Source organism: Heterocephalus glaber, unplaced genomic scaffold (assembly GCF_053883595.1).
Source record: "Heterocephalus glaber isolate CG9 unplaced genomic scaffold, H.glaber_assembly_v1.0 deba00001579, whole genome shotgun sequence".
NCBI lineage: Eukaryota > Metazoa > Chordata > Mammalia > Rodentia > Bathyergidae > Heterocephalus > Heterocephalus glaber.
The window spans coordinates 1,084,730-1,112,455 of NW_028258360.1; the positions used below are offsets into that span (position 1 = coordinate 1,084,730).

Consider the following 27,726-nt stretch of genomic DNA (forward strand, 5'->3'; position numbering starts at 1 on the left):
TAGCATTACTACTTTTGCAGCTATTGGAGCTTCTGGCCCTTTACTTTCACTTTCCTTAAAAGAAAATTTTGGGTGGGGAAGATAATGTGGGGAACTGAAGTTTTTCCTGGAGATCTCTGTAGGTATGCTTATTATTTATAATTGTTTTATTCCATGTATATATTTAAGATCTTCCTTCCCAATATAGACAACAAACTTTCAGTGAGCAAGATTTATCTTATTGAATAGTCTCGCACTGCTGTTTCCTGTGCCTCGTACAATACCAACTTCATAATAGGAGCTTGACAACATGCTTGTTTGAATGGCTTGTAAATCTATAAGTCAGAAGCCTCAATGTTAGTATTACATATATGGCTGATTGACTGATTCATTGATTTCCTTCAGGACACACGTTAACAGAGAGTGAGAAAAACCAGTTATTGGCAGTAGCGTCATCATTGTTTGTGGCATCCCAGTTACGAGCACAGCATTTCCAAGGACATTCAAGGTATGGTGGATCCTTTAAAACAGAATAAGTGAGGGCTGGGGATTTAGCTCAATGGCACCGCGCGTGCCTTGCAAGTGCAAGGTCCTGAGTTCAGTCTCGGGTACCAAAAACAAAACCAAAAAAATCTCCAACAAAACAGAATAAATGAGCAGAAAATATTTATGGTCTAATCTGCATCTGAAATAAAAGATCTGGTTGATTTCAGTATTAGATCTTTTTGTGGATCTTTGGAGAACTATAATAAAGTTACATTGTTTAAATATGGTATTGCATATATATTGTGTTCAAACAAGTTTTTTAAAATCCAGAAAGGAAAAAAGGATGAAAATCTCTTTAATTCAGATGTGAGAAGGAGTAAGAAGGTATTCTAATATCTGATGGGAAATCCATTTAAGTAGTTTATATTATTTCTGTTTCATTACTTTGTTAGTGTTGAAAAAATTTTTGAGATTTGGTGTGGTATTAAATTAGGAATAAGCCTATGCAGAGATCTATATATCTATATATCTATATTAGAAACTGTAAGTTTCAAGAAGGAATTAACATCAGGTTGAGATAGCTGTTTGCAAACCCTGACTATACCTTTTAGCTCCCAAGTGACCAGGTGAAAGGGGAAACATGGTTTATACCAAGGTAAGTAAAAACAAAATGTCAGTGGCACTCATGGTTCAAAGTTAGCGGATTATTTATTAGTTATGGAGATACACTTGCCAGATTAATCCTTGTAGGAGGGAGTCATACTGTTGATAACATTATGGTACTTCTATTTATTTTCCTTTTGCTTTTCAAAAGAAGATGAACAAAGATTAAAAGAAAAAAATGGAGGAGGTGACCATATAGCTCTGAAAAGCACAAACTAGAAACATTATCCCTGAGGAAGCAAATAGAAGAGAAACCCATTGGATTTAGGTTATATGAGTATCTTCTATGGCTACTATGCTTTATTTGTTCTGTTTCTCAAGAGAAAGTACAAGAATCCTAATGTGCAGTTTTTTTTAAAGTTATGGTTTGGTAGATATCTAGGGAGAAATGAAAGGATACCAAATATTAGTGAATTACTCCGTGACTGGAAGGAGGGGGAAATGGTCAGTATGACCATGAATCTGCTGGTTGTTTTGTTTTGGTTTAAAAAGGTAAAGAATGAAAATTTCCAGGCAACAGATAGCCACTAGCCACAGATGGCTATTAAAAGTAAACTAAAAGCCAGTCAAGTAGCCATATTTCAAGTGCTTAGTAACCACATGTGGTTAGTGGCTATGTTTTGGGGAAACACAAAGAATCTTTTCATCATTATGGCTCTGTTTCCACCAAGGCTATTGAACATGTGTGCTGAAGAGGTCCTAGCTTTGGTTTTGGAACCTGAATTTCATACCTTGCATTATTTTTTGTTATTCTTCTGATGAATGCAATCTCTATATCATGATTGCCTTACTTTCAGTTATTTGAACCTTTCTTATTTAGAAGTTATAAGTGTAGCTAAAGATCAATTGGTTTGATTTTTAAGAAACTGTATGTTATTTTCACGAGGTGCTGACTTATTCCAGGTAAGACTCTGAAAGATAAAGGATAAAAATTATCTGTAATCCCACTGTTCTGCAGTAATCACTTTTAGCATCTTGATATCCTCCCTTTGAAGTATACAAATTTTTGTAGTGTACATACATGTAGTAGATACACTTTACATAACTAGATTCAAACTGGAAATATAATTTGATTTTTTAAAAATTTATGAATATTTCTTCTGTTCATTAAATATTCTTTGGAAACATTTTTTAAGTTTTAATTTTTTTATTATACAGAATTTTAAACTTATGCAAAAAAACCCAGAATTCTGTATGTTCCCTTATACTCATTACCCAGCTTCACAACCATAAAAAAATGCATTTCCCTTTTTTCATCTTTATCTCTACTTAGTCCTTACTTTACTAACTTGTTGATTATTTCAGGTAAAATTTACATACACAAAGAGACAAATGTTACTTGTATAGTTTTAACAAATGGATGGTCTGTAAAAATATTGAATATTTCCTTAATCCCAGAAAGTATGCCTTTCATGTTTGCTTTTGGTGCTACTTTCAGTATATTTCTTATTGACTTCATCTTCCTTTATGTGTCTTTTGCATAATTTCTCTCTAAAATTATAAATTTGATAATTGTTATACTAATAATTTAAAATATATTATTTTTGAATTGTCTTTTGGAAGTTAGAAAATTTCTATTAATGAAATATACAGGTCAAAATTTCAGTTAGACAGATTTTGTGCGTATATTTCCTACAAAACAAAATTTTGTTGAGTTCACTTTTGGTGAGTTTATTTCCTGTTGAGCTTCTGACTTACTGAGTAGGCCAGATTATCGTAAAATTAATACAACCCGTAACAGCAGACATCTACAGTATCCAGCAGAATATATTTGATCTTGTGGACAAAACACAGTTTTCTTTAGCTAGTGTGAATATTGTTATTTTTGCTTGCTTGCTAAAGAGGTCTCTGAACATACTTCATCAAAGCTGATGTATGGTGTTTGAGTCCTCACATTTTGACTTCTGAGTCACGTTTTCATAATTGGATTGGGAATGGAGTGGCTCCACAGTGCTCTGCTGTGGATGTGTTCATGTAATGTTTTTACTTTCAGACCAGTAGCCCACAGCCTTTCCTCTGTTTTGCTTGTTTTGGCTACTGATCTTATTTTCTCAATTTCTCTGTGGGTTTTACTCTTTCATCATTTATGACTTGGAAAAAGACAATAATATGTACCCACAGTATTTGGATAGTAAAGTGATAGTGGAGCATTTTAGGGGGAAAAAAAGTTAATGTAGAAACAATAGCAGTTTTTCTTAGGATGACTATAAAAGAAATTTGGTGAATATAAGTTTTTTACATATATGCTGACTTACTGTGGAGTTATATTTTTCTTTATAATCATTCTTTTCTGTGCTCCCTTAGCACATACACTATAATCATTCTTTTCTTTAGTGTTTTGGGGGCTTGAGGTGTGGCTTGGCTCAGTGATAGAGTGTGTGCTTAGCATGTCCCTCGGGTCCATTCGCCAGCACCAAAAAGAAAACATAGACATACCCCACAAAAAATGACTTTCATCCACAGAAATGAATCATTTAAGGCTGTATTAAACAGTCACTTCATTATTTGAATCTAAGATGGTTTTGTTGGCACTGTGGTTTGGTATAATAATTTATTTCAGTAATTGATAATAGAAAAAATAATAAAGATAATAACATTTTAGATCTTTCAGTAATCTGTATTTTTGTTCAAAATTCGTGTTTTCTTTAAATCCAAGTGTTTATAGATCAAGATTTACCTTTCTGAGAATCAGAATTAATTTCCCCTGGCCTGGCTCAAGGCCATCTCCGCCACTCCAGGCTTCTCATACACTAGTGAGAATGCCATTCTGCCTTCACCAGATTGATTTACTTCTTTCTTTCTTCATGTTTTTTTCTGCAACTATTCCTTTCTTTTGTTAAGTTTTGTAGTTCTTTCCTCCACCCTTTCTTACACTCTGTTTCCCAATCTCCCTAATTCCATGATTATTGATTTTCTGCTAAGCTCTTTAATTTACTATTATGATAATCATTTCTAGTGTTGGGCAGGCCAGTTTTCCTGGTAGTGGAATGGTTGATGAACAAATCTCTCCCCTTAGCGGAGGATATACTTTGAGTGTTTTAAGAATTAGGCAAGGGGTAGGGCTCAGAGTAAGACCCCAGCTCCCTTTGATAGATCAATCCCCAGGGCTGAGCCATGCTGTGGCAGCAAGGAAATGTTACCTGTTTTCATACATTAAATATATTTCAAGGTGTTTGAAAGTAAATGTTGACTATGGGTTTTATGAAAATATTTTATTGTGAATATGTAGTAAATTTATTAAGTTTTCTTCTTTTTCTTCTTTCACCCTTTACACTATTCCTCAGAGATGCATTCAGAATCCTAAACATTTATAAGTGAATAATTAAGAAACTAGCAATATTTTACTCTTTAATCTATTTGAAATACATTTATTATTATTGATGAGTAGAATTAATGGTATTTCTTTTTTATTGTAGTAAAAACTTTATAATTTACCATCATAACCATTTGTAAGTGTGTGTCAGTAGTATTAAGTATATGTGCGGTGTTTTGCAATAGATCTCTGGATCTCTTTAAGCTCTACATCAATTGAACACCCCCTGTGGTAACTACCATTCTACTCCCTGTTTCTGATCTAACTACTGTGATATTTGTATTTCCTTTATAAGAATTCTTACATTTAAAAAAATCAAATATGAGAACTTTTCAGTAGGTTTCTAGAGGAGGAAATAGTATAGCCTCCTGCATTATGTGGTTAGCTTCTGGGTACAGGTTATAAAAATCTTGGTTCGGACTGACACACTTGTCATGTCACATTGAGCAAGAGGTTCAGAGGATGCAAAGGAGGAGGCTGGGTGTGTTAATCTCCACCTCCTACTTATCTGTGGTTCTCCTGACTTGGCTTTCTTCTGAGCCTGCACTTCATTGTAAGCCTATAGCAAGATTGCTATGGACATTGCAGGAGTCAAGTTTAGATAATGTAAGGCTCAGAAGGTTATATCTATCTTTAAGTGAGAAAACCTTGCCTTGCCCAGAAATTACCAGCCTCTTACCTCTTGGTTCTTAGTGACCACAAGTGGACTGCCTGCCTATTCCTAAACCAGTCATTGCAGAGAGAATTAGAATGTCGTGATTGTCTTGGACTAGTTTTTTGGCATTCAATAATCCACTAAAGTAACCATTACATCTTCAGTTAACGACTCCATGTCTTCTTTCTTTGAGTCATATTTATTTTTCTACTGTTTTTCTGTTGGCTAGAACTTCAATATATCTTGTTGTATAAGAGGACAGCCTTTTGTGTCAGAGACTTGGATTTTTCTCTGGTTCTACTAATCCCTAGCTGTTATCTTAAGATAAATTATTTAACCTAGGTTGATCTCAGTTTCTTTATCAGTAATGTGGAAGTCATAATAGTTCATAAAGAGTTTCTGTTAATGTCAGATGAGACACAGAATACTTAACACAGTGCTCTCTAGCTGCCCCTCTCCAATTTTCTCTCCTTCCTTCCTTGCTTCCTTCTTCCTTTCTTCCTTTCTCCCCTTCTTCCCTCCCTCCCTTCTATCTCAGTGCATAATAGAGAAACAGATTTAATGCAAGATATACAAATATATAAGAATTTACAAGATAGGGTTACAATGGCCACCTGCAAGTTGGGTGTGGAAGAGTGCAAAAGATCTGCCTGTGCCCTGGAGATCCGAAGGATCCAAATGAAGGCCTGCAGCTCACTATAGTGTCCCATGTGAGTCTGTATCAGGAAGCTGAAGGGTCTGCACTGGAAGATTGAAGAGTTTGGAAGCTAGGAGACGATGTCCAAGGTGATGGTGAAGACTGACGCTCCTTTGAAGATCAGAAGGTAGCCTTCCTTCTTCATTTCCCTTTTATACCATTCTGGCCACGGTCCTCTTTGGAGTGGGCCTTCCACACCCAAAACTCTGCCGATCCAATTTAGTTGGGTGTTTTAGTTGGGTGTCTCTTACTCAAGTTGACACATCAGTTAACTGTCACCCTGTCTCTATAAAGATTTTGTTTCAAGGGGCAGGGATAGTGATATATTAAAAGTGTGATAAAAATACAATAAATATTTAAATTTTTAAACATTTAGTACAGTAAAAGACACTGTGCTTATTAATCCCTCTCAAAATACTCCTCGGCCCTTTGACAAACTTATCCCATCATTCTTGCCACTTTCCAAAGCAATTCTAGAAGTCCCTTTCTTTCTTTCTTTGGTACTGGAGATCGAACTCGAGACCTTGTGGTTGCAAGGCAGGCAGTGAAACCATTGAGCTAAATTCCAGCCTTAGAAGTCCCTTTCTTGAGTGTTTAGTTGATGCTATCAAGGCTGCCTTAATGTCCTGAATTGATTTAAATCATTTACTTTTCATGGTCCTTTTGCTTTCTTTGAGCCTGCCTTTCTATTCTATGGTAGTACTTGGCAGCAGCATTCACCTTATTCTCATCATGCTTCATAAAGACACTCAGGAAAGAGAACTTCCAGAACTGCTTCAGAAAGTGACAAGAACAATGGGATATGGTGTGTTTGAAATGAGGGGGAGGATTAATGGCAATGTGTCTTTTACTGTATATTTTGATCATACCTCATGTACTAATTTCACTTCTAACTGGAATACCTTGACCTTTTTAATACCAATAGGTATGATAGCTGTTGGTTTAAAATGTTCTTTCTTATAATTAAGAATATATTTTTCCATTTCTTATTTTTAAAAAGTGAATCAGATATAAATATTAAATTTAATCATATGGCTTTCAAAGACTCCTATTGAATATCATAAGAATTTGAGTTAGAAAATCCAAATAATTTACCACAAAATTATTAAAAGAAAGTAAATTAAACTCCTGTCTTCAGGAGCTTACCTTCAAGTTGAGGATGATCAGATAAAACAGGTCGGTAATATCTGTAATATGTCAAGTAACGATCATTGTTGTGGTTATTTTAAGGAAGACCAAAATAGAAATGGGATATAGGACATCATTAGGGTGGAAGGTGGATAGTTAAGATTTTAATTTGAGCAGCAGAGAATGTTTTGATGGGAAGATTAACATTAGAAGATAGGTCTATATGAGGAAAGGAATAACTCTCGTAGATGTCAAGGGGAATACCCTTTGGTCAGGGAAAACAGCAAATGCAAAGGACCTGAGGTTGAAGTATGCTTAGCAGTTAAAATAATTACAAGGAGGCCAGTGCAATTTGGAGTAAGCAAATTTTGTAGTAATAGGAGACACAACTGTGTTAGGCAGGGTGTAGAACTCAAGCTTTTACTCTGAATGAAATGGAGCCAACCACTGCAGGTGGTTTTTTTTGTTTTGTTTTGGTACCGGGGATTGAACTCAGGACCTTGGGCTTGCGAGGCAGTGGCACTACTGAGCTAAATCTGCTAAATCCCTGGCCTGCAGGTTTTGAGTAAAGATATTTGTGACAGATATATTAACAAGATCTTGCCGGGAATTTAGCTCAGTGGTTCTGCTGCCTGCCTCGCAAGCTCAAGGACCGGAGTTCGATCCCTGGTACCAAAAAATAGTATTAAGATCTTGGGGCTGTGGATTTAGCTCCATGGTGCCATGCCTGCCTCACAAGCACAAGGTCCTGAGTTTGATCCCTGGTACTGGAAAAAACCAAAACACAAAAAAACAAGATCTTACTGGCTATACAGTAGTCAATGATTATAAGGAAGTAAAAGCAGAGGCCAGGAAACTGGTAAGAGGTAGCACTAGTCTAGGCCTGAGGCCTGGGACACTTCAACATTCATAAGTCTGGAAGATGAGGAGGATCCACCAAAGGAGAGTGAGAAGGAGCAGCAGAGGAGAGTGAAAACAGTGTGGGTGAGTTCAGGTAGCCAAGTGAGGAAAGGGTAGTAGGGAGGTAGGAGTTCACCTGCACTATAGCAACTGTGATACAAAATTAATGAATTTAATGATGGTCATAGGAGACCTTCCACAAGCAGTTGTTGGTGGCACATGTGATGTGGGGGTTAAAGTTGGATTGGTTGGAGTTCAAGAAAGAATAGAATGAGAGAAACTGGAGAGTACATTTACTGGCAACTCTTTTGAGGATTTATGTTTTACCATCTGTTACACATAAAGCCTTATTTCTTACTTTGATTTTACAGAAAATGGCCATTCCAGTTAAAAGGGTGTCAGTTTTGAAAATATACTATTATACTGTCAACATTTTGCCATATTAAATGCTCCTTAAGAAAGTGATCTTCAAAAATTCTGCATTAGCATGTAGAAAATTACTATATGATAGAAAATCTTATTCTGATGGAATTGATAAATCCAGAGAATTAATATGCAGGAGGCTGTGCTATGGTGATGTTCATTGGCATTGTAGAGTCCAGTTTTGTGCCCCACAGCTCCTAAATGCTGAAAATGCATACACTGAATACTGTATAGCTCATTTTATTTATGGCATTTCCTTTGGTCAGTTATTTGGGGTAAGAAGTTCACAGAGTCACCTTTAGTTCTTTTGGCCCTTCGCCTGGTACCGAGCTGTCTGAGCACTTGCATGGTGCAGTGAGTAGACCCAGCATGGAGTGAGGCATCTGGGGTCAGGAGCTTAGTCCCAGCTACATTGCTGTGTTTCAAGGTCTACAGGCCTTTGGGCTGAAGTGGTGCAACTTGTGACTTCATTTTCCCCCTCTGAAAAACGGTAGTGTTAGATCAGATGACTACTGAAATCTTCTGCTTTGATACTATCTGAATTGCATGAGATCATGGATTTTACTTTATCCTTCTAATTTCTGTCATGATATCTGAGAAGAAGTTAAAGACTCAAACAATGGAATACCTTCACAATAGTCTGTGATATTAACGAAAACAGTTCAGCACAAAAGGTTAAAATGAAGCATTCACTTATGTGGAGGATTTTCTTGGCTATCTGGAGTGCTCAGACTTAGTGGAACATAACAGGTATCTTGACTGGCCACACAGCCTGGGGTCAGTTTAACTCTTTCAACCACAGTTGCAGAAGGGGAAATTACATTCACTTGACTTTTCTTTGTGTGCTATTGCTGTATCTTCATCAGTATTGTATTTTCTTTCCTCATCTGGCTTCCTGATAAAATGGTGAATCAGTGTCTTAGTGATTACTACCTGCAGTTATCTGGGGTTTTTTCTTGCCATTAAAAAAAAACAAAACAGTAACCTTTCCTGGTTTCAGATACATAATTCATTCACCTGTTATAATTTTTCAATTGTACAATAGAATTTCAGGTTTTAAAATATGATCTTAACCACTAAACAGTAACTGGGCAAAGGAATATAGAAAAAAGAAGTAGCCATGTGAAAATAATTCCCAAGGAAAAGCTAATATTTTTTGCACCATAGCATATTGGCTTTTAAATTTAAATGTCTTTTGAATTTAAAAGGATATGCCATTTTATAACTTGTTTATACCACATATAAAAATAAAACAACTTTTATATATTTGTTTCATGTGTATTCTCAGATTTTCAGAATAAGCCACATCAAAAGAATTTGATGTTTTCATAACTATTATATAATACTTGAGTATATATTTACAGATATACATAGGTGTGCTATGTCTTTGGAAATAATGTACTCTAATTTGAGCAAGCAAGTCCCCTAAAAGCAGCAAGAGGAAAGAAAATGTTAATCATATTCCTTTAAGCTTCCCTTACTTTTTACTGTCTCTGTTATGATAGTTTCAGTTACTTAATGATTGTATCTTGGATGATTTAGAACGCTGATGATGTTAAGCACAAAATATTGATTAAGTAGATAAAATAGCAGATTTATAAATTTTTGGCTAAATTAATTTTAAAATATTTTTCTTTAATTTGATTGTAGTATAAGAGCTGAATGGGAGACAGAATAGCCTCGTTATTGTAGGAGAATTTCTCTGTTCCCTGCAATGATTCCAAAAGCTCTTGCACACTTCATCAGTATTATTGTAATTCTCTGGCTGCAGGATATTTGGCAGCTGTTGCACCCCACTGGCAAATCCTATTCATACTTCTTTCCCATTCACCATTGCCATTGGAGAATTGATTTCTCTCTCCTGTACTCTAACCTTTCCCAATTCATTTTGGATTGTTCAATGTGAAACATTTTAATTTCATATCATACAGCTATTCAGCTCACAATCCCTTTTTTAACCTGTCACCAGGGTAACAGCATAGCATGCTTTCTTTAGGCAATCAAGTTTTTATTTCACATGCTTAATGTTGCATTAAATTTTTGCATTTTGTTTAACCCCCCTTAAATACTTTGAACTCTGGATATGTTTTATAGGGTAATGAAATCCTTGATTTTTGAATTGAAACTAAATCAACACCATCAGTGCATTTATAATAAAATGTCAAAAGATTAATTTACATAATACAAAGATTATTATTAAAAATCCAAGTTAGCCGATCTGTGTAAAGCAATTTTCTGTAGGTAATGGAGCAATATTTGTATATATTTATGTTCAGCCTTGTTCCAAAAAAGGATTTAAAATTGACTTAGATTTGTCAGTGAGATAAATAAAAAATTTAAAAGAGTAATGGATTGGTACAAATAGGAAAATACATCTTTTCAAGATATTACTTGATTTTTTATTATAATGTTCTATTTCTCTATTTGACGTATGTATTTGATGACAGATAAAGTAATGATGTATACGAGAGTGAGTATAAAAGTCTATTCTAGGAGACTGTTTTTGCATTATATTCATTAACATGTGTCATCAGTTTATTTTAGTGCTACCTTTCCTTAAAATAAAGAATTTAATAATGATGAAAGCGCATATGTTTAAATCTTGTTTCTTTTTTTTTTTTTTTTTTTTTTGGTACCGGGGATTGAACTTGGGACCTTGCACTTGTGAGGCAGGCGCCGGAACCACTGAGCTAAACCCCCGGCCCCTAAATCTTGATTCTTTTAATTGACTTGGTTTGAATTTTCCTTATAGAGAGAGCTACCTTTTCACCTTTATCCCAAGTAATATTTGCACTGAAATTTATACTATGAATAAGTTCTGTGAAATTTGGAAGATACTGAAGCCTATAAATACATGTTTAAGAAAGCGAGTGGAGAATAGTAAACCACGTTGTTTGTAAGCATTTTTGTTTTGAAAGATAGTATAGTAGCTGTTTAAGTGTCTTATGTTCCATTGTACAATCACTGAAGCTTTCACATTAATCTATAGGATAAACTGTTTCACATTAATTTATAGGAAAAGCTTTCTTTTTAGTATATGTGCTGCCGAAGTGAGTATATTAAGCTTTCTTTTTAACCATCTTTTTTAAGTTTAAAAAATACTTTTTTTCATTCACTTCACCCTTGATTTGATTCTCTTTGGAATTTTTGGTTACTCACAGTGCATCACACTAATTTGATATTTTATTTTACTTTTTTTAATTTTTTCTGGTACCAGGGACTGAACTCAGGACCTTGCACTTGCCAGGTAGGTGCGGGGCCACTGAGCTACATCCCTGGCCTAATTTGATATCTTGAATGCTCATATATATCTAATGACCCTGGATCTAGATAACATTGATCTAGATCACCAGTGTCCAGACCATCTACCAATGACAAAGGTCACTGTTTTTCAGTAAATTTCTCCATATATCTTTTTCTTTTTTTCTTTTTGGTATCGGGGATTGAACTCGGGACCTTGCACTTGTGAGGCAGGCGGCGGAACCACTGAGCTAAATCCCCAGCCCTCTCCATATATCTTTTAATGAGAACAACCCTTTACCTTAGAATGAGTTATTAGATCATTCCAAAAATAACAAATAATGATCCATGTGATAAGATGCTTTGGCCTAGACTGGGTTAAAATAGTTTCTGCCCTTTGGAAACCTTAAAAATCAAATAGGCAGAATTTAAACACTTTAAACATAGACTTTGGCACTCTACTGAGTGCCTGGTAAAAGTCTAGGTTATTGTCCTGGAGAGGACAAGGAGATTTCCAGGTTTGCTACATGATTTTATCTAAAATGTCCACTTTGAACAAAAGTTATGGAAAGAAGCCAATCATAGGATAAAATGAAGTCAATAGAAACTCTCCAAGATGCAGTTTAAATATTGGATTTATTACTTAGAATAAATAACCTGTTACAAATATGTTTAAACAGCTAAGTGAAGTAAGGTATGAAGAATTAAAAGACAGCATGGCAACCATGACTCACAAAATAGAAATATCACTGTGGAGATAGAAATGATAAAACAGCAAATAAAAATTTTGGAAGTGAAAAACACAATGCCTAAAATGAAAAAGAACATTATATGTGCTCAGTAGTAGATTCAAACTGGCAGAATCAATCTTTCACCAGGCATGGTGGTGCACACCTGTAATCCCAGCACTGAAGAGGCTGAGGCAAGAGGATTGCTGACAGTTCAAGGTGACCCTGCCTCAAAAAACCAAAAAATCAGTGTGAACATATCCACTATGTGAACAGAAAGGAAAATGAACAGAGCTTTGGAGAACTAAAAGGATGCATTTAGATTTACTAATAGAGATGTGCTGAGAGTCCCAGAAGATGAAGAAATTATGGTCAAATTTACCCAAATTTGATGAGTAACATTAGTCTACACATTTAAGAATCTTGGTAACGCCAGGTAGAATAAACTCCCTGGCAGGAGCTCACTTCCTAACAGATATAAAGGCGGTCAGAAAAGAATAGAATGACCTACTTAAAATGATTGGGAAAGGGCTGGGGATTTAGCTCCAGTAGTTCTGCCGCCTGCCTCGCAAGTGCAAGGATCAGAGTTCAATCCCCAGTACCAAAATAAAATAAAATGACTGGAAAAAATGTATCCTAAGAACTTTATATTTAGCAAAGCTGTCCTTTAAAAATGAAGGTAGCATGAACACATTTCCAAGTAAACAAAACCTGAGAGAATTAATTGAGGCAGACCTGCTGTACAAGAAATCTAAATGGAAGTTCTTCAGGCTAGAATGAAAGATACTGTACAGTTAAATGTACTTGCAGGTATAGAAACCACTAGTGAAGATAACTACACTTGTAAATATAAAAAATAGTATAAATGTATTTTTAATTTGTAAGAGCTGGTCTCTTTTTTCTGAGTTATAAGGTAACTGTATAATGCATTAATTACAAATCTAACTTGGGTACGAAATATATATGGGTCCAATTTTGTGTGACAGAGGATAAAGGAGAGTAGAGTATATGAAGCTACATTGGAAGAAATTTTCTGTATACTGTTTTAATTAAGCTAGCATCAATCCAAACTATACCGTGTAAAGTGCTAAATATAGTCCCCAGTACAACTACTGAGAAAATAAAATTTTAAAATAGTGAAACAAAAATCAAGGGAATTAAAATGTGATACTGGAAAAATATTTAAAACAAAAAAGGTGAAAATGGAATAAAGAGAAATGATATAACATATGGAACTCATACCCCAAAACAAAGTGACAGGTGTAATCATGGGTAATTATATTAAATGTAAAGATACTAAATCTCTCCACATACTGGTGGAATGGATTAAAAGGGTCAGAGCTGGAGGTATATTTCAGTAGTAGAACACTTCCCTTGTATATATGAGGCCTGGGGTTCAATCCCGATTCCTAGGGAAAAAAGGCGAACTGTCAGTTTTCTACAAGTGACACACTTTATATCTAAAGATACAGTTAAGTTGAAAGTAAAAAGAATGAAAACAGGTGTCAGTAAATATATTTGCCAAAATAATATCAGTGTTTCATAACTTATGATGCTGATGTCAGAAAAAAATATTCTTTAAGACAAAAATTGTTACTTGATAGCAAGAGAGATACTTTATGATGATAAAAGGTTAGTCAACCAGAAAGCCATAAAAGGGATTAATGTTTATATACCTCATAATGTAGCTCCCAAATATTTGAAGTAAAACTGAGACAAAGGGAGAAATAGACAATTAGAAGTAGAAACTCTTACACTCCACCTAATAATGGATAGGACAACTAGACAGAAGACCAGCAAGGAAGTAGTAGTCTTGGACAACATTATAAACAAAATAGACCTCACAGATATCTATAGAGTAATCTGTTCAACAGCAGTAGCATACACACTTCTCAAGTACATGTGTAACATTCTGCAGGATAGATCATATCTACTATACTGTATTATATGTTAGGGCATAAAACATGCTTCAGTAAACTTACTAGGATTGACATAATACTAAGTACATTATCTGACCACAATTCAGTAAAACTATAAATTAACAACAATGGAAATTTGTAAATGTGTGGAATTTAATTGTGCATTCCTAAATAACCAGTAGGTTAAAGAAAAGAACACAAAGGAAACTAGGAATATCTTGAAATGAATTTTAAAAACACAAAATTTAAAAACTAATGGGATACCCGAGTTCGATCCCCAGTACCAAAACAAAACAAGACAAAACAAAACAAAACTAATGGGATGTGGGGCCAGGGATTTAGCTCAGTGGTTCCCCGGCACCTGCCTTGTAAGCGCAAGGTCCTGAGTTCGATCCCCAGTACCAAAAACAAAAACAAAAACAAAAAACTAATGGGATGTACATAAAGCAGTGCATAAGCACGTATGTTGGAAAAAGAAACAAATAAGTCACCTTATCTTCCACTTTAGGAAACTAGAAAAAGTAGAGCGAACTAAGCTCCACACAAGCAGAAGGAAATGCTAAAGATCAAAGTGAAAGTAAATGAAATAGAGAATAGAAAAATAGAGGAAATAACCAAATGCAAAATTTGATGTTTGGAAAGATCATCAGAAATGACATATTTGTAGATGGGTTGGCCAAGAGAAGAAAAGATTCACATTTTAAAAATCAGGAATAAAAGTAGCTATACCTAACTGACCTTACAGAAATTGAAAAGAATTATAAGAGAATACTGTATAAGAGAGCAAGTACATGCCAACAAATTAGACAAATTAAGAAACATGTAGACACACCTAGATAGGCACAGGCTACTGGCACTGACTGAAGAAATAGAAAATCTGGATAGACTTAGGGCTGGGGATTTAGCTCTGGCACCACGCCTGCCTTGCAAGCACAAAGTCCTGAGTTCGATCCCCAGTACCAGGGGGAAAAAAAAAGTCTGGATAGATTTTAAAAAGACTGATTTAGCCACCACAAAACTTCCTAAAAAAAGAAAATCTTACTGGTGATTTCACCGAAACATTTAAAAGAAAGTGAATTATTATCCCTAATCCTTCAGAAACTCTTCTAAAAATAGAAGGGAAAAAATTCCCAACTCTGTAACACCAGTATTACTATGATACCAAAACCAGATAAAGTCATTGCAAGAACAAAAGTAAATGATCCAGGCTTGGTGGTGCATGCCTGTAACCCCAGCACTCAGGAGACTGAGGCAGGAGGATCTCAGTAAGTTGGAGGCCAGCCTGAACTGCATAGTGGGATCCTGTCTCCAAAAAAACAAAAACACAAAAAAGTAAAAGCCAGTATCCCTCATAAATACTAATGCAAAAATCTTCAAAAAATGCTAACAAGTTGAATTCAAGAATGTGTATAAAATGCTTATTTACCATAATCAAATGAGATTTCTCCTAGGTATAGAAGGTTGGTTTAACATTCCTAAATCAATTTCATACATCACACAAAATAAAAGGTAAAATCCACAAGACTGTCCTGTGCAGGCAAAACATTTGACAAAACCCATCATCTTTTCATCATGAAAAAGAAACAACCCTCAACCAATCAGGGGTAGAAGAGAAATTCCTCAGACTGATGAAGACCATCTATTAATAAAACTACGGTAGACATTTAAATTAGTAAAAGATTAAATTGTTCACAGATGATGTGATCTTGCATCTAGAAAATCTTGAGGAATTCACAAAAACATTTATTAGGACTAGTAAATTAAATTTGCAAGGGTGCATGATACAAGAGTGACACAATGTTTTAAAATTGTTTACTGTGGTGGTAGGTTCACAACTCTGAATATATTGAAAATCATTGAATTAAATACTCAAGATGGGTTGGATTTATCATGCAAATTCTCAGTAAAACCATATAAGCTATTTGTAGTTTGTTGCTCATTTCATATTTAGGAATTTGTATTCCAAATGATATAAGAGAAATTCAAATTTCTCAATAAATTCTCTTAAAATAAATGAGACAACATTATATCTTCTGGTTTTAATAAGTCTTCTTTAAGAATAATTCTTCTCATAACTCTAACGTGTGTTTATATGACTGCCCTTTATTGATAAGAACAGTCTTTGGAAGTAGAGCTGTCATGTATTCCTGGGATACAACCTAGAATGTAGAAGTGGTGCTCACACGTGAACCTATACTCTACTACCCTTCCCTCCTCTGACTTGAATGTGAATAATGCAAAGTTAAAACAAAATACAGAAGTCCTAGTTCCTGCAATGACACTGTAGCATGTTTCCAAACATCCACATCCAGATATCATTTATAAACTCTGGACAGAGTAAAAACAGCTATTTAAAGGTTGTGGATAAACAACTAAATCTGACCCTAAAAGAAGGAAGCCACAGTGGGTAAGATGCACATTTACATGGGTTTTACTCTAAAGCCATCTTGTACATCAAGGCAGGGCTACAGCTCACGTAGTTATCCCTAGTCTTACTGGCTTCAGACCTCTGAGAAAAATGTTCAGGATTGTCAGAACTGCTAAAAGTTGAGCAAGGACATCATAGGAAAAAGGGAGCAACAGACTCAGGCATTCCATATCTGAAATTAGCTTTCCTCAGATCATTGGTTGACCTTGAAATGTGTATGTGCAATAAAGATTCCAGGGAGCCCAGAAATATAACACTTTCTGGAATCCTGAATGTACTGAGCTTAAATTTCAGTTGCCTGCATAGGGATGTTAATGTTTAGAATTTTGAATCCAATTTGAGGGACTTGTAAGCACACTGAACTTTCTATTAAAAGACTAGAAGGACCAGGCCTCAGGAGGAAACACCGTGTTTCTGGAATCCTAAGATTGGACTTTTTATTTACTAAAAATAAAATGAAATAGGCGTATCTTACTACAACACAAAGGCTCCACAACTTCAGTTATTAACTAGTAACTTAATTGCCTGTAATAAAAAAATTCAGTACTTTTCAGGTGAAGATAACATGATATGTATAGTCCCTACAACATGCACACATGCCAGCATACAATAAAAATTCACTTGCCGTGTAATTCAAGAATAAAGGTGACCCATAGTTAAGAGAAAAAAGTGGTCAATACCCCGCTATTCCACTGCTGGGGGTCTTCCCCAAGGAATTAAAAGAATCACACCACAGTGATATATGTGAGCCCATGTTCATAGCAGCACAGTTTGTGATAGCTAAAACTTGGAAACAGCCCAAATGCCCATCAACTGGAGACTGGATAAAGAAAATATGGTTTTTTTATAAAATGGAGTACTACTCAGCCATAAAAAATGAGAAATTAGAGACATTTATAGCTAAGTGGATGCACATGGAGGCAATACTCTTAAGTGAAATCAATAGGACACACATGTATAAATACTGAATAGTTTCTCTGGTGTGAGAAACTGAAAGTGTAAATAAGGACTAAAATGTATAATAGGTCATGTGAAATAGGAAGAAAAGGGGCAAAGGGGAAGGAAGTGGGAGGGCTAGGGGAAAGGATAGAAGGGAATGGAATTAATGTGAGAAAATGGAAAAATAGGAACAAAATCTTTGTAAATAGGGAGGACTGGAGGGGTTGAAGGGAGGGCTGGGCAAGGGTGAAAAATAAGAACCAAGAGAGACTATGTAAAGGTGCAAATTTCCAATGATGAATGTCATTATATTGTATACCTAAAATGTACCAATGATTAGAATGAATGATCGATAATGTAAAATAGGAAGAAAAGGTCCAAAGGGGTAGGGGTAGTGGGAGGGGCAGGGGAAAGGAAAGAAGGGAAAGGAAAAAATGGTGAGAAATGGAAAAAATGGAAATAAAGTCTTTGTAAATAGGGAAGGGTGGAGGGGGTGAAGGGAGGCCTAGGAATGGAGAAAAAATAAGAACTAAGATGCATTATGTAAAGGTACAATTCCCAATGAGAAATGTAATTGTGTTGTATAGCTACAATGTACCAATAAAAGAATTTAATAAAAATGAAAAAAAAAAAGTGGTCAATAGAAGCCAAGTGAGAGATTACTAAAATGTTGGAATCATGGACAAGGACTTTACAGCAGCTGTTAAAATTATTTTAAGTATTAAAGATCAAAAGAAGGGAATACAGAATGAATATCAACAGAGAAATGGAAACTATAAGAAGTTACTAAGTAGAAATTCCAGATGTAAATGTACACTATCTGCCATGGATGATTTGCTTGATAAACTGAAAAGCATGTTGGTGATGCAAAAAAAAAAAAAAAACAAGTTGGCTTAAAAATGGAAGACAATGAAAAGAAAATGATATTTTCAAAAATTAAAGAGACACAGAGAGGGCGGAAGAAGACCATAGTTTTTTTCACCTTGATTATGATCATTGGTATGAGTGTACACCTATATCCAAATTCACAAGTTTTATATTTTAAACATGTTTTCTTTTGTATGTCAATTATACCTCAGTAAATCTGTTTTAAAAAATTGGAGAGAGGGGCGGGGGATTTAGCTCAGTGGTTTCACTGCCTGCTGCGCAAGTGCAAGGACCCGAGTTCAATCCCTGGTACCAAAAAAAAAAAAAAAAAAAAAATTGGAGAGAGCCATAGTGACTTGTGGGATAGGATCAGGAAGTATAACTTAAATGTATTGGGAGCCACAAAAAGAAATGATAGAGGAAACCAGGCAAGGAATACTAGAAAAACTGTGGAATGTCATTTTAAGATTGAGAAGAAGAGCAAGTTGTCTGTTTTTATTACTTTCATTCAGATTATCTTGCAGGTCCTAGCTGGTGCAGTTGGAGGGAGGGGATACTTAAAAACTGAAAGGAAAAAGTAAAGTCATTTTTATTCACAGAAGATACAATCATTTGCATAGAAGACCTTATGGAATCTACAAAACAATTGTTTGTTGGATAAAAACACATTTAAATGTAAATTGTATTTCAGTAAAGTGCAGCAGCACTGAAAAAAGTTTCATTTAAGGTAGCATAAAAATACTTAGACAAACACTTTAACAAAATAAATTCTACACTATCACTGGTCAGAGTAATAATGGATGAAAAAATACTGAAGTATAAAGATTGGAAAGGAAATTTTCTAGGATAACTTAATTGGTAATTTAAGAAAACTCTTGGAAATCTGCTATATATCTAAACCAAAAGCAGGGATAAATTTAACAAAAAAAGACTCATGATTGCCACACTTGGTGAGGGAAAATTAAAAGCTTGTTAATGGGTTGGAGGACAAAATATTAAGGTTTCGCTTTTCCTTACATTAATTAATTCATTTCCCTTAGGGCTGTATTTTGAAGAAGAGATAGGAGAAATAGGCATGTTGGTTTTGAAATTTCTATAGAAATGCAAAAGGACCTACAAAAGGTAACAGCTTTACTGTTAAACAAAGTTGTAGGTCTTGGTCTACAAATTTTCTTGGAATGGGCTCCATCCCTATCTCTACCACATAAGAATAAGAAACTTATAATGAATCATAGGTCTAAATGTAAAACCATTAAAAGAAAACACATGAATATACCTTCTGAACCTTGGTACTGTATAATTAAAAACTATACTGAGGAAACACAAAAGGAAAAAAATAAGGTGGATTTTGTTAAGATTAAAAAATTCCATTGAAACAACAACAAAAAATACCATTATATACCTTTTAGAGTGTTGAAAACCCAAACGGACAACACTAATTGCTGCCAAGGATGTGGATCAACAGGAACCTTGATTTGCGACTGGAGGGAATGCAAAAAGGTACAGCCACTTTGGAAGACATTTTGGCAACTTATTGTAAAGCTAAACATTTTTACCATGAGATCAAGCAGTTGTGCTCCTTGGTATTTAACAAAATGAGTTAGAAATATATGTCTACACTACATCCCATGCACAAACGTTTATAGCAGCTTTATTCATAATTGCCCAAACAGAGAAGCAACCAATATGTCCATCAATAGGTGAATGGTAAATAAACATACAATTGGATATTATTCAGCAAAAAAGACAAATGAGCTATCAAGCCACAAAAAGACATGTTGGGCTGGGGATTTAGCTCAGTGGTTCTGCTGCCTGCCTCACAAGCGCAAGGACCCGAGTTTGATCCCAGGCACAAAAAAAAAAAAGGACGTGTTGGGACCTTATGTACATATTGCAAAGTAAAAAAAGCCAATCTGAAAAGGCTGCATTCTATGATTCCAGCTATATGATATTCTGAAATAGGCCAGAAATATGGAGACTGTAAAGCGGTGGTTTGGCATTCCAGATAGGAGGGGTTGGATAAAAAAAGTGGACTGTGGGGGATATTTAGGGTAGAGAAACTTGTCTGATACCATAATGGCAAATTTGTGCCTAATGCGTCAAAATCCATAGACTATAACAAAGTTACGTGTGGACGTGAATTAATAATAATGTGCCAATACTGGCTCATCAGTTGTAACAAACATGCTGTACTAATGATGGCAAAAAGAGAAAAACCACCTGAGGGTAGAGTGGGTGAGGGTAATAATCCCTGTAGTTCTTTATAAAAAGCATAATAGGGTCGGGGATTTAGCTCAGTGGTTCTGCCGCCTGCTGCACAAGCGCAAGGACCCGAGTTCGATCCCCGGTACCCCCCCCCCGCCAAAAAGCAATAAATTATTGTAAACTGTAGTCATCCTACTGTGATGTGAAACATAAGAACTTATTCTCCCTTTGTAACTTTAATTTGGTACCATTATCCAACTGCCCACCCCCTTTCTTTCTAGTGATCCTAAACTCTGGTGACCACTTTTCTACTTCTACTTCTGTGGAACCAACTCTTTTAGCCTCCACACATGAATGCTTTCGGACAGTATTTGTCTTTTCTGTGTCTGGCTTATTTCACTTAACATTAATGGTCTTTCATTTTAGCTTTGCACAGTAGCAGTATTATAGCCAATAAGGTTTATCCAAGGTGCGATTATTTCTAATTGAAAGATCTTTCATTTTATCCATGTTGCTATAAATGACAGATTTCTTTTTGTTGTTGCTAAATGGTGAATATACACCACATATTCTTTATCTTTTCATCTGCTGATGGACACTTTGGTTGATTCCATATTTTAGCTGTGGTTTTATTTCCTTTGGATTGTATATTGTCATTCAAAAAAATTGAATAGCATTGCAGAGACAGTAGAGTCACATATTTCTGCAGCAAACAAATTATAATTTCATTTCTTCTATCTTTTTTGGTCAGCCTATAGGCTAGGTATTCTATCTTTGTTTTACTGCTAAGGAAACAGGAATGAAGTGACTAGGTGACTTGTGAAGCACACAGCTTTCGAAGACTTGCACTCTGTGAGTCAGACACTGAGTAACACCCAGTGATGATAGCGACAGCTGGACTGCACTGCCTGACCTGACTAATATGCCCCAAATCTAAATTGAGAACCTTATGCCCATATTGGTAGAAGAAAATGAGACACACACAGCATTAAAATATGTAAGATAAGTGAATTATGTATTAAATCCTAAGTTCACATGTGATGTGTCTAATTATCTGTCACGCTAAAACACCCTGCTACTCAGCACAGTTTTGAGGTAGACTCATTTGCACAATCTCATGTGTTTATAGACCTACATATAGGCAAAATTGTCATCCTTTTCTGTGTCAATTTCTAGCATTTGAAGGGGTTCCCTGAAAATTCTGCTTTTGTCTTTCTTCTGCAGTGATGAACTTTAATGTTGAACTGTTGTAAATTCCCACATATTAAGGTGTAGATTTTTGTTTGGTTTGGCGGTAGACTTCTGCATAAAATTTCTTCAATCTGTTCATTCCATGCTTTTTATATTCATTTTGATACCTGATGGTTCTGTCAAGAATTTTACATGAATTCATTGTACTATTAAAACAAGCATTTGTGACTTCTCCTCTAAACTTGCTGAAAGTGAGTTTTTTAGCAAATTGCTGAATTTTTGTCTTCCTTGGAGTTGTTTATTTTATTGTTTTCCTTGGAGTTGAAATAAGAAACAATTCATATACTAGATCTAAAGTTTCATTAAAATTGCTTATGCCTTGTCTCAGGCATTTTAAGTGGGCCATCTGTCTAAACATCTTTCTTCCTTTTTTTCCCTGATCATTTCCTCGACTTATTCATGAGCCATGGGAGGGCTCCTTTGTAGTCTCCACTAGCTCATTCTGACTACCCCACTGAATACATCTCTGTGCTTGCATAACATAGTGCTGGAGATTCTCTGAACTTGGTTTAGGTGAATGGGCCACTTTCTGAAGGCCTTTTTCTTCCTGCAAAGATTTGTATGCAGGAACTGACCTTAGTGGCTATGGAATGCAGCATGTTATGCTGGCTCAGTTTTCAGCCCACCCACTGTGAAAGTTATGATGAAGTGATACTTAATTATTCTTTGACCATTAGCATTGTTTTAACTCAGTATTTTACTCCTATATAGATCGTGCCACAATTGAAAACCAGCTTTTCTGAGTGTCTGATAATATGGCTTTGAGATGATCATGGTCCTTGCTAACTGAAGATAAAACTCTACTGGAATAGCAATGTTCCAGTAAGTTAAATGCATTAGTATTAAAATTGATGACAAGGGTCGGGGATTTAGCTCAGTGGTTCTGGTGCCTGCCTCGTAAGCACAAGGTCCCGAGTTTGATCCCTGGTACCAAAAAAACAAAACAAACAAGCAAGGGGCTAAAATTAATGATAATCAGTTGACAGTTTTTCATCATAAAATCAAGAAAAATTGGGTTTTACTGAGCGTATTCATTCTGGCTGGGTGATAATAAAGTGGTCAGGCTTGGGTAACAGCTATTATTTGATTTCCTTATGGGTTGGTGTTTGTGTGAATTCTTTACTGGGTTATTTTGGATTTTGTTTGTTTATGAAGTTGTGGCTTCAGATAAGCTTTGCAAGAGTTGGGGATGTAGCTCAGTGGCGCCTCACCTGTCTGGCAAGTACAAGCTCTTGAGTTTGATCCCCGGTACCACAAAAAACAGATAAGTTTTGCAGGTTGCACATTGAAGTTGTAGAGTCTGAACTCTTGGTCTGATGGCAGCCTTAGGTAGGAGCTCAGTAGAGGAAACTGCGTTCTGTGTATTGTTACTGTACCCAGTTGAAGTTCTGGGACCTCCTGTTCTCCCTTTCAGAGAATTAGTCATAAAAATTTTACTTTGGACTACTTTGTGCTTCATGGATATGTACAGTTATTTTCTAAAATTTAAAATATAACTAAGTTTGTTACCAACAACTTTAGGAAATAATTACCATTATAAACATCTTTATGCTTATTGTTTCAAAGTACTTATTATTAATGTACTTCAATTATTTTTTCAGAAATAGAGTATATGTACTTTCAGGTTTGTATGTATTACTATCATTATACTTTTTTTTTTTTTTGGGTACTGGGGATCGAACTCGGGACCTTGTGCTTTCGAGGCAGGCACCGGAACCACTGAGCTAAATCCCTGGCCCCTATCTTTACACTTTATTTATTTTTTATTTTTTTATTATAAAACACTTTATTGATCATTCACTTTTCTAAAAATTCAACCGTGAGAACAGAAAACTTCTAAGACTCACTAGCCCTTGCAGGACAGAAAGATGCCTGGACAAAGAGCCTGAAAGTGGTTTTCTTTATATCTAATGTCTGGCTTCCTCATCACTCCACGGCTGTATGTTTTGTCACCCCTGACAAGGGAAAGGAAACTGGCTAGAAGAGTCATATACAAGAAAGTCATAACAATTTTAAGGCTATCAATGTTATCAGCTTGTACATTCTAATTTTTAACTCTGAGACACAATATCAAGTAAGCACTGTCAAATACCTACTCCCACCTAAATGTACTATTATTCTTTGAAGTTACCTTTGGGACTGACTATGTTCTTTCATTATAGTTTCTGTTTATCTGAGAGTGCAAACTCTAAAGCCCATGTGTAGTCTCCATGTTCAAGTATAAAAGTTCATTTCAGGACCACATTAGGTTACTGTAGTGTTTATAATTCTGTAGTGTCTACTGAATGTAACACCATTGGACAGGCTGGTCAGGTGGCGGCACAAGGCAGGGGCACATGAACAACTTTCTCACTGCCAGACTTTATGGCTGTTCAATTTGGACACAGCGCCCTGGTCAAAGCAGAGATCTTGAAATCAGTGGTGACCCTGGCCGACTGAAGTGGTACTCTTAAATAACAGGAATCCATTTCTTCACCATTAATTAAACGGAGCTTTCAAAAGGTTTCAGGCCTGTTCTTAGGAGGTATCTTGGGACAGAGCTGGAGGGTCCTAGCTTTCAGGCTCTGGAGGCAGTGCCAGCACAGCTTCTTTTTTCTTGGCTGCCGGGAACTCATGAATTGCTCGTTCTATCTGTGGCCTGAAGATGGGGTTTAGTTTGGATCCACCACCTGAGATATAATCCTGTCCACTCCTGCTTCCAACATCCCTAGAGTGAACCACACTCTGTCTTAGACCATTTCACAGTTAGTTCTTGTTCATTGTAGGATTCCATTCCTGCTTGTCTAGATGTGTTGACACAAAATTATCCACTTTCTGCCTCAGGTTTTGGTAAGCTGGCTTGGTGTCTACGTCGGCCAGGCAGTCCCGGCGGAAGCTGTCGAACAGGCCCCGGCTCTTGAGCGGCTCCACGATGAGAGCGATGAGCTGGGGGTCGCCGGGAGGAAGCGAGGCGGGATTAATAGGGCCGCCGCCCCTACTAGGCCCAGTCCTGCCTGTCGCTGTCCCCGCCGAGGCCTGGCCCGCTCCTCCACCACCCGATGTGCCCGTTCCCCCGCTGCTACCGCCATCTGCCATGTCTGTGCCCTGGGCCCGTGAGATAAACTCTGTTCAGCTTTTTCTCCGAGGCTGAGGGCCTAGATTATGCAAAGGAGACAGAGGCCCCCGCGGAGGCAGCGGAGGCAGCGATGGAGGTGCCGGTGAGGGCGGTGGCAGAGGAGGCCAAAGCAGCGGAGTCCACGGAGGCGGCGAGGCCGGCCCTATCTTTGTACTTTATTATAATCTATTTCTACTTAAAAACATATTATATTTTGCACATCACCTGCCATATATGTTCAACCCACCCATTTTATTTAAAAACCAAAACAAAACTACTTTCAAACCTATATAAAGCCAGAAGTAATCCTAGCAAATTTTGTTTGTAAAAGACAATTCATAAAGGGATTCCATGCTTTTGACTCTTAGAATCTTTTTTAAAATTTATATATTTATTGATACATTTTAGGTATAAAATACATTTACATTTATCATTGGGTGCTTGTACCAGGACATGATGTATCTTGGTTCTTATTTTTTCTCCCATTACCTGTGCACCCTTCACCCCCACCACCCTTCCCTGTTTACACAGAGTTTGATTCCATTTTTTTTTCTCATAATTTTTCCTTTCCCTTCTTCCCTTTCCCCTTCCCCTCTCACCATCCCCACACCCTTGGACCTTTTCTTATTTCAAATTATCACTTATTCATTTTAATCATTTTCATCCTTATTTACACTTTCAATTTCTCACACTAGAGAAACTATTCGGTATTTATTCATGTGTGTCCTATTTCACTTAAGAGTATCACCTCAGTATGCATCCATTTAGCTATAAATGTCTCTAGTTTCTCATTCTTTATGGCTGAATAGTACTCCATTTTATAAAAAAACACATCTTCTTTATCCAGTTTCCAGTCGATGGGCACTTGGGCTGTTTCCAAGCTTGAGCTATTACAAACTGTGCTGCTATAAACATAGATGCACATATATCACTGTGGCATGATTCTTTTAATTCTTTGGGGAAGATTCCCAGTAGGGGAATAGCTGGGTCAGATGGGACCTGTAGTCCTAGTTCTTTGAGGTATCTCCATACTGATTTCCACAGTGGTTGCACCAATCTACATTCCCACCAACAATGGAAAAGGGTTCCTTTCTCTCCACACCCCTGCCAGCATTTGTTATTGGTTGATTTCTTGATAGCAGCCAGTGTTTCTGGGGTGAGGTGGAATGTCAGTGTTGTTTTCATCTGCATCTCTCGAATGACCAGTGATATTGAACATTTTTTCATATATTTATTTGCTATTTTTACTTCTTTGTCTGAGAAATGTCTATTCATTTCAGATGCCCATTTTTGAATTGGGTCTTTGAATTTGGGGGGGATCTGATTTTTTTCAGTTCTTTATATATTCTCGATAGTAGACCTTTGTCTGAGCTATAGCTGCTAAATATTTCTTCCCACATTGTAGGTTGTCTGTTAGCTCTGTTGGTAGTTTCTCTTGCGGTGCAGAAGCTTTTTAATAAGATGAGATCCCAGTTGTTGATTCTTTGTGCTAGCTCCCATGCTACTGAAGATTTGTTCATAAAGTCTTTTCCTATGCCAATGTCATCAAGAGTTCCACCTAACTTATCTTCCAGCAAGTTTAGTGTTTCTGACTTAATATTTAGATCTCTAATCCACTTCAATCTTAGTTTAGTGCATGGTGATAGGTATGGGTCTAGCTTTGACTCTTAGAATCTTGAGGTCTTGTTTCACAGTGAAGTTTCTTTCGTACATGCTCTTCATATACCACCTTAAAAGAAATTGTTAGCAAAGTACAGGTTGATCAGGAGCTGTGTGCCCAGAAGAAGCAACAGCTTCTCCTAGCCTGGCCAGTTCTGCTCCGATTCCTCTGTAGGTGTAATGTTGGTTCCAAGGGACGTCTCAAGTACATTGCTGGGAAGAGAACTGGCTTCGACTTAGACCTCAGGTCTTTCACTCAGAAGTGTGTGCTCTTTTCATAAGGTCCCTCCTGGGGCAAGCTGTAACATATATGAAACAGATGTGGATCAAAATAAAACAATGGAAAAATAAATAGTAGCTCGGTCCTGAAGATAGGCCACTACGTTCCGCCACCATCTGCGAGACTGCTTTCTGTGGGAAAATGCCTTCTGGGTTGGAACAGGATGTCAGAATCAGCAGCTTCCCACCTCTGGAAGCAGAGAATGATTACATCACTGAAAAGACTCAACATTCACTTGAAAGAGTTGCCTCCTTCAAGCCACTTTGAAAAATAGTAGAGCATATAGTGTAGGTTAAATGGGAGAGAGATCACTGAATTTATGCTCTAATTAAAAAGGAGGTAATTTCCTAAAGAATCTGTTGGAGGAGAGGGGAGAGCGTATCCAAAGTTTCTGTAAAGAGAGTTGTTTCTGATATGGATGGAGGGAAGAGTGTAAGCCTTGACTTGACTAATCAGCACAATACAAGTTAGCCCTTACATGCCTTAAATTAATCCTTAATACAGCCCTGCTAATGCAGATGTTAATTATCCTAATTCGATATGTAAAAGAACTGAGATTAAATAGTTTGCTCAAGGTCAGAAGTAACGGCAGAGCTGGGTTTTGTACCAACTTCTGTGATTCATCAGAGCCCGAGTCCTTAGTCCTCTGCCTCCTGTTAGTTTGGCTTGCGAGTCTGCCCAACCAGATGTTCAAGTCAGAGAACAGGCAGAAATAAAACTGGATACAAAGAGTGAGACATGACTTTTAAGTGACGTTAATGGTAGGTAGCTTAATTAAGATGTAACTTGGTGTGAAGCAGAAAACAATAGAATGATCATGAGAAGGGCAGCCACATATTTATCATGGTAAGCAAAGATCTGAGAAAGCCGGG

At 36.4% G+C, this 27,726-nt stretch overlaps 1 protein-coding gene and 1 pseudogene across 19 annotated transcripts in view; one reads left to right on the forward strand and one right to left on the reverse strand.

Moving 5' to 3' along the window:
* The window catches only part of Pcca (propionyl-CoA carboxylase subunit alpha), a 399,147-nt gene that overhangs the window by 247,238 nt on the left and 124,183 nt on the right, over positions 1-27,726 (forward strand). For 16 of the 19 annotated variants that reach the window (XM_087193202.1, XM_021239371.2, XM_021239372.2 and 13 more), the window contains one exon: positions 385-487. In XM_087193202.1, coding sequence (XP_087049328.1) covers positions 385-487 — 103 coding nt within the window. Of the gene's footprint in view, positions 1-384; positions 488-19,774; positions 19,866-22,532; positions 22,602-27,726 lie in introns of those variants that run through there. The other 3 variants (XR_015443859.1, XR_002387412.2, XM_021239378.2) reach the window with 2 other exon arrangements.
* LOC101711100 (biorientation of chromosomes in cell division protein 1 pseudogene) lies at positions 23,557-24,896 on the reverse strand (annotated as a pseudogene).